Here is a 14411-nt window from a genome sequence, read left to right as displayed (position 1 = left end):
TAGCATGAAAGGTAATATCAACATGGTATTTTCATTGAAAGGCTTATGATGTCTAGCTGGTCATTAATGTTGCAGATCTGACAGCAATTGATGGTTAGTTACATTGATAATGTGCTTTCACCAAAAGGCTTATAGTCAGTTTTATAAGGAAAAGGTGCCAAACTGACATCCAATACAGGCACAACTACTGCTAATTTGAGAGTCTTGATGTTGCAGAAAAATATCAGATACTTTCAACACTTGGCTATTAAAAAAGATAAGGTCATTTCATGAATTCCAGAAAATTCTATTATGACAGTGAAGCATTAGTCCCTTGGAGGAACTTGGGGGCTTTTTTTTGGCAGGGTTGGGGTAAGTATTTTTTGAAGTATTAAAGTAACATGGAGAAAGTTAAGTTTCTGTAGGAAAAAATTGTCCTTCAAAAATCATTGAAAATTCTTGAAAAACAACTTCCAGACTATATGAGACATAAGGATGATACATTTTAAATTGAAAGGTTTTATAGAATTGATATTGATCCATGACATCTTTTTTGGCCAGGTGTATGACTATGTGAAATCATACCTGGGAGAAACCAAGGCTGCACATGATTTTGCCAAACAGTTCCTGGAGAAGAGGAGCCAGTACAAAAACAAATCTAAACCGGTGACTCAGGAGGTACATGCAAGCTTTCATTTCATACTGTGAATATAATTTTTCTTGTCTTCAGTTGTTATACCCATCCTCTGTGAAACAGGTGTTTTATATAATTTACTTTATGCATTGTCATGTTGAGCAGTTGTCTCCCTGTTTTTGATATAACTGTTTTAAAACTAGCACATATTTAATTGAAACTTTCAGAGTGGATGCACTCAGGTGAAGATGTTAAACAGCTTAGTTTAGTCTCATGCAACAGGTCCTGGTCTTGCTAAAATTCTCCAAATTTCTCCTCAAATTAAGATTTGATGTTATCTTGCACATCGTAATTCAAACAGCAGATATTTTTTTCTACAGTAGAGTAGTGAAAATGATGCAGAAGCACTCATTTGTTTTGAGTAAAACATGAGGAAATCTCTAAATCTTTAAAAAAAAGATTTGAGGAATTCCTGAAATCTTATGACATCCTCTGAATCTTCTCAAAGATACAAGACTTCGAGGAAAATGCATGATTTTTTAAAATCCTTGGTGTTCTTTGAAAATGATCATTGTTACCAACCAACAGTAAGAAAGATATTAAAAAGTTGCAATTGGTGAAAACGTTTAGACATGTTTAGTGAAATGGGGGGACAGATTCCCAAGCTTTATTTAGTGTTATGTCTGGACTCTGGTCCATACCTTTCACTTAGATTTTGATGGAATCCCATTAGCAGACAATTTTTATTGCTAGCCCAAGATTTTCCATTGGCTTTGACTCGTAACCCGTCTCTTGTGAAATTTTAATCGCAGACTCCATGTAAGCTTATTCAGCATAATTCAGTGTTTTTATGCATCACATTTTGTAAAAACAAAAGAACACAAATATTGGATTTTATTTATCACAAAAATGACATACTAACCAAGACTTTATGTAACTCGTTCCTGTTGTAGTATTTTACTTCTTGGTGTTAGGACACATTGTGAAAAGACTGCTCCGGTGGTCTGATGGTTAAAGCATCCACCTCGGATGCAGGAAGGTCATGAGTTCGAACCCTGGCAGTCATACCATAGACTTTTAAAAATGGTACTTGCAGCTGCCTCGTTAGGCACTCAGCATTAAGAGGCTAGTTTTAGGACTGGTCAGCCTGGTGTCAAGATAATGTGACTAGGTGGGACATGATGCTACATGTCTGTGGCATAATGCCCTAGTGCTAGACATCGCTATAAACTGTCACGCTGCAGACATCATAGTGATATGACTGGGAAAAAATTTAAGCTACGGTAAAAATCCAAATCACACACACATACATGCACACACATTGTGTCACAACAGTATAATAAATCATTGTGATGCTGATTGATTATTTTTATGCAGCAGTTTACATTATGTAACTAATTTATCTGGTTTATTATGCTGATCTTGTTAGTATAGGCAAGATACAGGTGTCACTATTTCAGCAGCAGCAGTGGCAGAGTTATCATTAAGAGTCTGGTAGAACCTTTCAGATATCATATAAGCTTACACAAAAGTGCTGTGTTCAGCAGAAAATTAAGTAAAATAGTGACATATGCCTTTATTTGTATGCCAGTATACTTTGGTTTCCTGTCTTGTTAGCTCAAGGAAGAGCGCATGTGAATGGTATATATAACATCTTTGAGCAACTAATATTTTTACATAGCTAAGGGTCCAAGCAATCTAAAATCACTTAAAAATTTATGAGCTGGTATGCGTCTTCTTGTGCTAATCTTAGATGAATTCCCAAGTAAAGGTCATTGTTCAGAAAAGTAAGTTATATCCATGCTACAACAGATTGCCCATTAAATAATAGCTGAATGAGAAATACAATTGCATCGCATTTCTACAGGTCGGTAACCAAAGCTTCTTGTGTTCTTATTGACTATCATTTTCTTCCACAGAAATGTCATTTCAATTACAAAAATTACATCGCAACATTCATAAGATTCATATAGATATTATAATGTAATGATCACATCTTCTAAAGCATATGTCAGTGTGGTAATTATGTAGGCACATTGACTCAAGTTAAGTATTTATTGTTGTTTTAAACTTTAATACAAAAATAGTTTAACCAAAATTCATTCAGTCCTGATTGTTGAATGCTCTGTACCTTAAATGTCATCTAAAATCTCCCAGACCAAAATTATTGATCACTGTGTACTTCTACATTGGTGGCCAGGTACCAAACTGATTCAAGAAAAGAGGACATTGGATCTATCATAACAAATAACAGGGTAATACAAATTTGTTTTCCACACTCACTGCTGTTATTGTGATATCATGGGGCCCCGAGTGGCCGAGTGGTCTAAAGCGTTCTCCGTCACGGATCACTGCCATCTCACCTCTGTCTGCGTAGGTTCGAGTCTCAGGCTCGGCCAATGTGGATATGTGAGAAAGCTTGCCGGTAGCTTCTCGTGGGTCGGTGGTTCTTTCCAGGGTTTTCCCTAGTTCTTCCTCCACCATTAATACCGTTCGCCATGTATAGCCTATCTTGTGCTGAAAAATGGTGTTAAACCCCATAACAACAACAACAATTGTGATATCATGGCATGTGACATGCAATTCAGTTTGTACTGGGTCACAACTTTAGGTTGACCTTGTCCAAAAATGTCCATGTAATTTAACATTGATTTTGCAACATATCTTGGGGCATGTAAATAATGACCTTCCAGAGTAATGTGGATGTATGAAGATCCAAATAAAGTGAATAATTGCCATTCAAAGGTACAGTGCGACCCTGCATTAACGCGAATTTAGATATAACGGGGTCGTGGCTTCCAAAATTGTATATATTCATTTGCACATGAAAAAGTGTTTTATGTTCAAAGTACGTGAAATAGTGTATAAAAAATATATTACATTTTGGGGAAGAGATCGCATATGAATTTGAATATAATATGATCATGGCATGGTTCCTGAAATTTGAAATACATGTTCCTGTATTTTTCTCGTATTCAGAAAAATATTTTTTTAAAAGTAAGAGACAGTGTGGAAAACGTTTATTATCATTTTGGGGAAGAGTTCGCGTACGAATTTGAATTTAATACGATCGTGGCATGGCTTCTGAAATTTGACAATTTCACCAGGTTCTTGAAGTGTTATGCCAAAATAAACATTATCGGTAATGTTACTTTTTACTGATCCATGAGTAAAGCCAGTAAGTCTTCTTTGTGATTGTCTTCAATTAATTCTGTATACAATCAATGCTCCAACAATAGCCGACGTGTTTCTTTTTTAACTGCATTCACAACCAAGCACCAGACAATGCAGCGGTTGATAAAAGATTTATAAAAGTGACTCGTGACCAATGCAGGCCTACTGCACTTAGTTCTCAGGTTTTACATGTATATGGTATTTGTTTATGAGCTCGTTTCCTATTTTTTATAAAAATATTTTACCATTATGGAAAAGCAAGTTCACAAATGCCAAGTCGTTCTCTGCACTTTGTGCAGTGATTTGTATAGTAGTTTTCACGCGTATCTTTCGTTATTCACAAAATCTGAAGTAAAAGTTATATGCACACGGAAAGCATATGTTGATTGTTAATTATTCTTGTTGTAGTTGTTCAAAAGAATAGGCGTACAAGTGTTAATTGTTGGAAATTTGCAATGGATAAATGTAAACGGAAACTCATATGAGAAAATTTTACCAGTATGAAATTTTTACAGACACCATTCATAGACTCTGGAACATAATGAACCGTACATGTGCTTCATCTTTCTTAACCTAATTATGTTGTTAATTTTTCCCAATGAATTCAGACACATACTGATGTGTGACAAAATTATTGAATAGTTTAAATATGCATGCAATTTTTGCAATGGAATTACATATTACATGTATTATGGATTAAATGTAAGCTCCAATGGTATGATATCAGACGGCAAGTAAATAGTGTTAATACTCTGTTCATGCTATATATTAGACGTTGAATTCAGACACAATGATCTGAAACAAAATTACTGAATATTTAAAATATGTGTGCAATTTTTCAGTGGAATTGCATGCATTATGGATGAACTGCATGTCTCAACGGCACAATAGTAAACGTTGTTGATACCCTATTCATGATATACGTTAGACATGAATACATGTATATGTGCCAATGAGTTCTTCTCTGAAAGAAAGGAAAATACTGTCAAAACCCCACATTAACATGACTGCTATTAATGCTATCCAATTTTTTGGACCCCATTTATCGTGTTATAGCGTGGTTCCACTGTATTTCTAATCAAAAATGACACCCATTACTGAAACAGTCTGTTCTGAAAGCCTATATGACCTTTATGACATTAGTGCAGCACCATAAACATTAATTTCCAAAGCAGACTACATTAAGGAGAAAACTGTCATCATGAATCCTTGACAGGCCAGAGAGACACTGCATTTTGCAGACCCTTAATCTTTCAGGAAATCACTGATAATATGATAGATTGATCCTGTAATTTTCTTTCAGGACAGTATTTGGGGCCCAGCACCTGCTGTCAACCCACATGAACATCGTCAGCAGCACACATCAAACACGACAGCAGATAATAATGATGAACAGAAAGGAAAAGGCAAGAAGAAGAAGAAGATGACAAAAATTGACAACAGTATCTTGGGATTCACTGTGCATGCAGCCCCAGACCGATTCAATGTTGGAGAACTTGACACAGTAGATGGGAAATGAGAGTTATTACATCTTTGTTCGGATTTTGATTTTGGTTTTGGTTCATAGACCCCTGTCCTACCACTTGTGCTGCTTGTGTTTATTCATGATGATGGAACAGGAAGATGATGAGACTATTCTACATCTTCTGCTCTCATTTGTAAGGGCTGCTCCCAATTCCACCATTTATGAGAGCTGATTCATGGCACTGGCAGGCCGAGTGAAGTTCAAGCCAGTCCAAGAATAGATTACTGTTGCAGGGGAATAATGAAATTTTAAGCCTAAAAATTGTGTGATACCTGTTGAATGAATGCAGTGATATTTGTTATATAGAGCTTTTGCTGGCTGGATGAATGGACTGATTAATGAAAGGATGGATACATTTATTGAATAATTAGTGGATGGTTTGATGCAAGTATGTATAAACAATTATGAAAGGCTAAATGGATGAATGAATTGTGGATGGATGCATGGATATTCAGTTAAGTAAAAGTTGTCCCTTTTATTGGCATGTAGCATACATGCCAAATTGTTGCACAATTGTTATTGACTATGACTGGTGAAATAGTATACATAATGGGGAGGAGGAGTTATGCTGGAACACATCAGTTTTATTCCAGTGATCTCTTCCAAAGTCTCATACTTTCTAAGAGGGATAGGACATGTGTCTTTGTTTTATCGCTTCAAGCCAAAGTTGCAGACCACCTTGTCATGACTTCATTATCAACATGAACAAAATTGATGTCATCTTTTCTACAGAACTGTCTTAAATTTCCATTTGTTGGGGGGGTGGGTGGGTTCTAATTTTATTGACAATGCCCATGTATTTACCACTCGATTGTCACAGTCTGTCTAACTTGGCTTTCAACAGGTGGTTATTGAAGAATAATAGAATATGGGTCAGAAGTGAAATGCAAAGGTTAGAGTAAAGAGTTGTGTTTATGGACACATTAATCCATTGCTCCAGGCTAAGCCATATGTTTCTGTATTTTCCTCCTGCAGTGTTATTAACTTCTAATAGCATTTTTCCTGAAAATTTATTATTTGCATAATTTATCTTCCCATATCTGGCAACATATTTATTCTCCACACTATTTTTAAGCACATTAAAACACAGGATTCAAGTCCCAAAACAGCGATTAGACATAAAGATGGAATCAATATAAGAATGATTTTAAAAAAATTTTTGTTGCTATCTTGTGTAGCATCCTGGATCCTTGTTCTAAATAGCTGTGCTCAAACAGACTTTTACAGCTGTTGTAATGTACTGAGGGTTAGAAGTGAACTTTGAAAAACCTAAAATTTCATTTCACCTTAGAAACCTAAACAAAGCCTTCATTTTTTTAAGGAAACGTAAATAATAAAAAAATTACAAATTTTAAACATTGATGAATGCTTTACCTGAACCAACAAAAAAAATGTTTTTGCACTTGGTTTTTCATTAAGCTATCCAAGCGGTTGAGAAAGCATGCAAATTAAAGACGTCTGGTAATTTTATTCTATCATTTGTTGGATAGTTGTTAGAGTTGTAATAAATGTCATGCTCACCATGGAGATAATCTTGTAACTGTTTTGTTTCTTGAACCTCCCAAAATTTTTTTTTAAACCTTAACAAAAAACCTCAAATTTTAAAATTTAATTTCACTTCTAACCCTGTGTATTTGTGAAGTTTTGGATGTACATTTATGATGCTTTCTGAAAGTTTTTAAAAATAATTTCATATGCATCATTGTGTGGCATCTCATTTTTCTGGCGGTAGCACCAGGTTCAGCCCTGCCAACCCTTACAATTTTGCTGTAAGTCTTAGGAAAATTACCTCAAACTATGGACTTATGGAAAAACTACGGAAATATGATTGTTGCTGTAAAATCTGGATAATTGGCTAGCCTGTGTTTGATTTGGATACAGGTTTCACATTATCTTTTGTGTAACTAGTTAGAGAACCAGGCTAGCTTTATATTTGTATCTCAGAAGCTTTAAACTGCACATATTTTTTCCAGGCATAGCTTCTGCATGTTCAAATTATCGATTATAAATTTTTTAAAAACGGTCCATGTTACCGATACATGTTAAAGATAAAAGCAAAACATAAACCTCGTAAAAAAATTTTAGAATCAGTACAGAAAAAGAAAAAGGAATATTCATATTGTTCTGAATAAAACAATAAGACCAGGAGGGGACACAATTACGATTATGGGATATAACGTGTCGTTTTGAGTATGGCACATGGCGAGAGTTATAATTACTTTTTAAATACGCATTGTCCAACTTGACAATAGCAGTACATGTTTTGTTTCCCCTTCCTGAAAATCAGTCAAACTTAAGGAAAACAATCGGCTGCCTAACTGAGATGCTCTTGTTAGGGTTGGCAGGTCTGCAGGGTCATTACTGTCATCATGTTTTGGTATTTATTAGTTGGGTAATGTGTATGTGTGGAAGGGTATGTGCAGTGCACAGATCAAAGAAACATCACATTCAGTAGAACCTTTGTAAGGTATTTGCCCTTGCATGCACTACCCTTTTTGATACAGTTGAAAACTAGTTTCATTTTACCTACTATTTTCATTTCTAAACTGCTTCCATATCTGATGCTGTTATAATGAAACCTTGGTAGAGCACACTGCAAGAATGGTGACTTTTCTGGTGATTCTTGACCAAATGGCTGTAACGTCATAAGTGTTAAGGCCTTGTACTAAAATAATTTGAAGTTTTTCCCAGTCATTTATATTTTGGTATGCAGGTAAAAATAGTTTCCATGGGACCATCTGTAGCTTGTATTCCTATATCCGACTAAATAAAAGTACCATGTTTCTAAACTTTGTATGAAAATGAATTATTTCTGTCAAATATTTTGAATTTTTAACATACCTTCTCAATCTTCATGCCAATGATTTTGTATCGGTTCCCATTCCAGGTGAATGGCATAGCTAATGTTAAACCCATGCCATGAATTTGGAGCCTTGACTACAACCTCATAAGATTGACTAGCTTCATCCAAATGCATGCTGGGATGCTGGATGAGTATGTCTGCAAAGGAGGTGAATGCATTGGAGATGACTTTTGTTTGTTAATTTCTTTGGGAAGTATCTCAAGCTGACTGAAAACAATAAAACGTACCATCACAAATGAATTAATTTGCCTACAACGGAAGTACATTGAGTGTTCACTGTAATAAACAAATGTTGTTTTGAAAACTTAAAATATTTCAAAGAGGGAATTATTCTCATGCAAATTTTAGCAATATAGTGGGTTTATTTGTTCTGATGTAGATCGAAGTACAAGCTACAGAGTCCTGTAGAAAACTGTAATGTACCGAATAAACCATGCATTTTATGTCCCTGTTATATATATAAGAAAGGGGTACATTGCCTTACCCATGTCTGCCCAACCTGTCTGTCTGGTCTCCTCATCTGTCACACATCACATTTTTGATCAATAATTTGGCAGGACCTGAACAATTTCAATGAAATTAGGTATGAGGTTTTACATTAAGTCCCAACTGTTGTTGAGTATTAGCAATTTTCAAGCAAAATTTAACAGAGTAATGACTTGACATTTCAAGTTTGTTTCCTTTCATGAACTTTCAAAGGACTTGATGAATTGAAATCTTATTTAGTTTGAGGCTGTAGATAAAGATCCAGGTCAGGCTCAATTTTGACTCAGATCTTCACATTTCAATTTACATTCATTAACATCTGAAGTATTTCAGCAGATTGAAATAAAATTTTATATTAGGTATTTTATAAAACAACTGGCTAAGTATGATTTTGAAAGTTTTCTGGCCATATGTTATAGAGTTATTGCCCCAGTTTTATTTGGCACTTGAAAGGGAAACTTTGTTGTTCAGACTTGTAAACACAAAATTAATTTTTGTTGAATTTGTAGCTATTATACTAATGTTCAGAAACAGATATTCGGGGGTCTTCCAAAATTTAATTATCACATGTTACGTATGTTGGCTCTGTCTGTGAGCCTTAGTGGCTTAACTCCTTTCCTCTTCCTAAGATGTTACACCATGCTGGTGATATGATTGGGATTTACATATTTTGACATGAGTCTACATTCCTCAGGATGCTTCTTTATTTTTGTATTTACTCATTGTTCATGCTATATTTATTAAGATGGAAATTAAATAAAACAGATATGAATGCATAGAAATTCAACACTTATGAGTGGTAACAAGTTATACCAAATCTATTCAAATCTATTCTTTTTCTCTATCAGAATCCTATAAATGTGAGTGAGTGATTTTTTTTTTAAATTTAGAAGCATGTAAACTTTTTACTAAAAATGTATACAAATGTGTGCAAATACCACCAATGCAATGTTTCTTTTATTTATTTTATAAGTTCTTTTATTTGTTTTAAAAGTTTGAGTGAACAGGCATATGACCTAACATGTTACTGAATCATATTTCACAGTCAGCAGATTGATCAAAATGATTTGACTTGGTTAATTTGTCTCATTATAACGTCCATCACAGCACGTGACTTTTGGGTGGGTATGATCATGGGCATTATGAATATAATATTGGGGATAACAGTTGCGTATTTTTTACTCCTATTTTTTTTTTTCTTTTTTTTTATTTTCATTAATCTATACATCTGATAATTACCAACCAGAAATACAGTGAACTCACACTAAATCATGCTATTTCTCTGTTTTACTCTTTCTCTCTTCTTGTACACACACGATGATTGGGACCACATCAATAGACCAGATTGAGCTAACATAGTGTAAACCAGAAGTGCTAGTTATCTTACAAATGCAGCAACTTCTTAGAGATAATAGTGAGCCTCCTGTGTTGGAAAAACATAATATAAAATCTTGTTTCACCTAAATTTTGGAGTATATGAACCTTAGCCCAGATTCTCCATTTAATTGCATGTTATTGGTGGGGGTCATCTGTGCTGTATGGACACATTTCTACTTTTTTCACCTTTCTTTACTTAAATGGCAAAATTACAATTTTTGAACTTGTTTGATAGAAGTCATAACATGTAATGATCTTTACAGAAATTCTCTTCGCAAATAAAGAGAATTTTTATATAATATTTTTGTTCTTTTATTCTTTTTCATCCCACATAAAAAATGTCCTTGAGAATATTAACCCTTTATTTTTTCATCTTGTTTTGCTGTTTGTCTGTCTGTTTTTGACTGTTTGAATCACCAAATTTTAAAGTAACTTCATATTCATTGAAGGAAACAAATGCCACAGAAACAGAGCATTTCAAAATTATTTTCTATTTATCATGGAAGACTTGGAAGTAAATGAAACTGCATATTTGAGGAATTCTTCAGTTTTTGTAATCCATTTGTCAGAGTTTGACCATAAATAAGGACTAACATCAGCTTGTTCGGCATCTACACAAGTATTGTATGGGCTGTATCTTAAAACATTAGTCATGTTTTAGAGAATCATCTTTGGCAGAGCATTCTTTTGTCACCTTTCTGCAATTTATTTGCGAAGATTAGATATGATAATATATTTTTCTTCTTATCAGCTGAAAGTTGGAAGCACGACCACCGGTGAACTGCAGTCTTTTATAACTGATAATGATCAGAAAGTTAAAATTTTTGTAGCAGTCTATAACTGATAATGATTAATTAAAATCAGTGTAACCACCTATATCTGATAATGATCAGTTAAAATGTGTGTAACATTCTATAACTGATAATGATTAGAGTTAAAATCTGTGTAACAGTCTTTTACTGATAATGACCAGACAGTTAAAATCTGCAAGTCTATAACTGATAATGATCAGACAGTTAAAATCTGTGTGACAGTCTATAACTGATAATAATCAGTTAAAATCTGTGACAGTCTGTAACTGATAATAAGCAGACATAAAATCTGTGGAACAGTCTATATCATCAGAGCACTGACAAAAAGTATCAACAGCTTTCCAAATCAAAGTTATTGGGATTTTTGCCAGTATTTGAAAGACTACAAATTTTGAAACATATCACTCACATCTATCAAAAGATGGTATGTAAGGGTAGCAACGGTAGGAGTGCCCACATATAAACATCCCATCACTCACACGCTTATAAATGTCCAAATATTGGGTGAAGGGGAAAGTGCAGAAATGTTCACACTCAAATAAAAACGAAACATATATCCCATGTTGAATGGACTAGGAGAGTAGGGCTGGAATGTGTATACTAACACGAAAATATTACCATACTTGTATATTATTCACCCACTAAAAATGAATATAATGAACCAATGTGCATTTTTTCCTTTCGACAATGTTGCAGGTCAGTATATTTGTGTCTCTATCCTGTTAAAATTCTCTTAGAGGACCAACCATGCCCAATGTGATGTTAAATACTTATAACTGATGTACCATCCTAAATGTGAGAATGTATTGGGTCAATGGCAAATAAAATGTGAAAATGACTTATTGCTACAGATCTGCATTTAGATTACTGACCAACATCCACTTTACTAACCAAGTAAAATCTAGAGGAATTAAGAATGACCTTTGTTACAGACAAAACACATCTGGTGCTCATACATACAAGCATACAGTATCCATTTACATACAGTAGAGTGAAACAGGCAGAATGCGTGCATTTTCACACATACACAAACACAACTATCATACATGCTTTCTTTAATAAGTTAAAGGACAGTATTTGCATTGAAAATAAAACTATATGAAGATACCTACATATAAACGAATGCAAAAATACACGCTGGTAGAATTAAAATCAGTATTGCCATAAATGGAAATAACAGAGTTGAACAAATGTTGTCTGAAACGTACGAAAACGCGTCTAATTACAAAAGTTCGTTGTTGACTGCGCTGCAAAATGACACATCGATAAAAATTAGTTAGGTTATATATTTGTTGAATGTGCAAGACAAAATGACACATAGTTGAACACTTGCAGTGAGAGAGACAAGGATTTTGCCCTCTGCCACATCGATAAAGACAATGTGGTTGTCAAATGTGTACTACATATTGCAACGTCGAGAAAGTGTGGTTGGATCAGTTTTATGTCAAATGTGTGCTACGTAATGCATCATTGATAAATGCTCACAGCATGTTTAGTATGTTAAAACAGAATTAGAATCATACTCTTGCAATCAAACGTATACCTGCAAAGGAAACAATGTAGGGAACAGGAATAACTGAGGACTAATATTGCCTACATTTAAACAAACACACATACTTACTTTCTAACAACACATACAAACTCGATAGGGTATGTATATATATATATATAGTACTATCACAAGCCGAAGCAGTAGACGTGTTTATTTCCTTCTTTATTGACAAAAGTATTAACATAACAATAACACTAGTAAAACGATCCTGAACAGGGACTTCACCAGCAACAGCGCTAACGAAAACAATTTTATGGGCATTTATATTTTGTCTGCGAAAATGCTAAGCGACTCGTGTCCCATTGAAATGAAAATGAAGTGATTCGCAAGAATTTTTGTTACAATAGTTGAGACTTTCTTTACTTTTACTACATTTAAGCTTAAAAAATTAATATAGATACATATTTGGATATGCTTATTAAAGATTTTTGTTCTTTTGCTCACACAATTCTGTATCTACAATATGGTTGTATTCTTATGTTATCTTTTTTAGTTGTCCTGTCTCGCCCGTAATCGCAAATATGCATCCCTATTATCAAAAAATCGTTTTTTGTTAAAAAAAATATTCATTTCTCAGAATGATGAACTCGAGTCCTAAGCATTCTAACGAGCGAAACATCAAAACGTGTGCATACATATATAGATGATTGGTCCTTCTGTGATTACATATGGGACAAGGGGTTTATGAAAGTTGCAGGAACACATTATGATCCAAAGACTGAATAAATTTGAATAATGCTACTCATAATTTTTCATCTTTAAATATTTGTATGATTGTGGCACTCGGTCCGACTGAAGCGCCCTCTGATAACGTTGTTATCGCTAGTATATATGCATATACAGATAAACCACCAATTTTCCGGCACCCTTGGTTCCAAAGCCTTGCCGGATTAACAGTTTTGCTGGACCAATAGAGGTCAGTCATCGCCAATATAATGCAGTTTCATCAGCATTATATACCTGCTCAGGACTGAGGTGCTCATCAACTACAAGTTCTGAAATTTTTCTACTTACTCGGCAGATCCTTCTTGGTCTGCAGACCGTTTTTCTCCACACACTTTATGCACGGAAATTCTATAACGCTTCTTGAACCTTTAAAGCCATCCTTCACTATAGTCACACTAATTTTCTACATTAAGTTCTTCATGAAAACTGAGCCTAGTACATTACTATCCTGCCCTACATGTCCACTCCATTACTCCAACGTTGTCGAAACCATTCCATCTTCACTCGGTCATGCTTAGTCCTACAATGTAAGACATAGCACATGTTTTTGCTTTATTTATTTATTTTATTTTTTTTGGGGGGGGGGGCACCAGACAGATGCCCCCACCCCACCCACCCATCCTAGCCAAAGCTGTAAATGGTTTATGTGTATTTGTTGCCCCCAAAGGTGTGTTGTTTGTATATTTCATCTCTAATTTGGAATTTAAATTTTTGTTTAGAAATTTAGAGCGGGGTATTTCTAAGTTCCCTAGTGTGTCTATAGGGTTGTTTCTCCGAGAATGATTTCTGTCATCCTATCGGAAATCCTTCCCTAGTGTGTTATCGACCTGGCTAGGGTCTCCTATGTCCTGTGTTTGCTATGTGTGTGTGCTATGTGTTCTGGTTGCTATAAATGTTTCCATGTTAGGACAGCCGCTATGCCGAATTTCAAGATCCCAGTTGTCATAGCTTTCCCGTGTTTATAATACATGGGGAATATTTGTTTAATTTTGAATGTTGACGATGAGTGGTAGTATGTATATTAATTTAAAACCCTATTGGTTTTTGTGTGTGCACCTATATTCCACTCTCGTATACGATAGGGCTGTGTTCGAGATGGGGTTCATACTTTTTTAATTTGGTGTACTTCTCCCATCTGGAGCAGGTCCATCTTTTGAAATTGATATTTTATGCCAAAACTCCAAAGTTATTCTTCCCTTTCGGGGTGTAAAAAAAAAAAAATATAAAAGTGGGGGAGGGGAAACCCCACCTTAATTCCTAATAACTATGACCTGACCACAGGC

At 34.7% G+C, this 14411-nt stretch overlaps 1 protein-coding gene across 4 annotated transcripts in view; it reads left to right on the top strand.

The window, feature by feature from the left end:
- LOC149781911 (GRB10-interacting GYF protein 2-like) overlaps positions 1-10337 on the top strand; it is a 128213-nt gene extending 117876 nt beyond the window's left edge. For all 4 annotated transcript variants that reach the window (XM_089936114.1, XM_089936113.1, XM_089936112.1 and 1 more), the window contains exons 28-29: positions 541-657; positions 5091-10337. In XM_089936114.1, coding sequence (XP_089792240.1) covers positions 541-657; positions 5091-5306 — 333 coding nt within the window. In that variant the 3' untranslated portion in view covers positions 5307-10337. The remainder of the gene's footprint in view (positions 1-540; positions 658-5090) is intronic.
- Positions 10338-14411: the final 4074 nt, after the last annotated feature.

The sequence above is a fragment of the Sinohyriopsis cumingii genome, chromosome 15 (assembly GCF_028554795.1).
Source record: "Sinohyriopsis cumingii isolate HCF-2022 chromosome 15, ASM2855479v2, whole genome shotgun sequence".
Taxonomy (NCBI): Eukaryota; Metazoa; Mollusca; class Bivalvia; order Unionida; family Unionidae; genus Sinohyriopsis; species Sinohyriopsis cumingii.
This window is presented reverse-complemented; position numbering and strand designations above follow the sequence as displayed.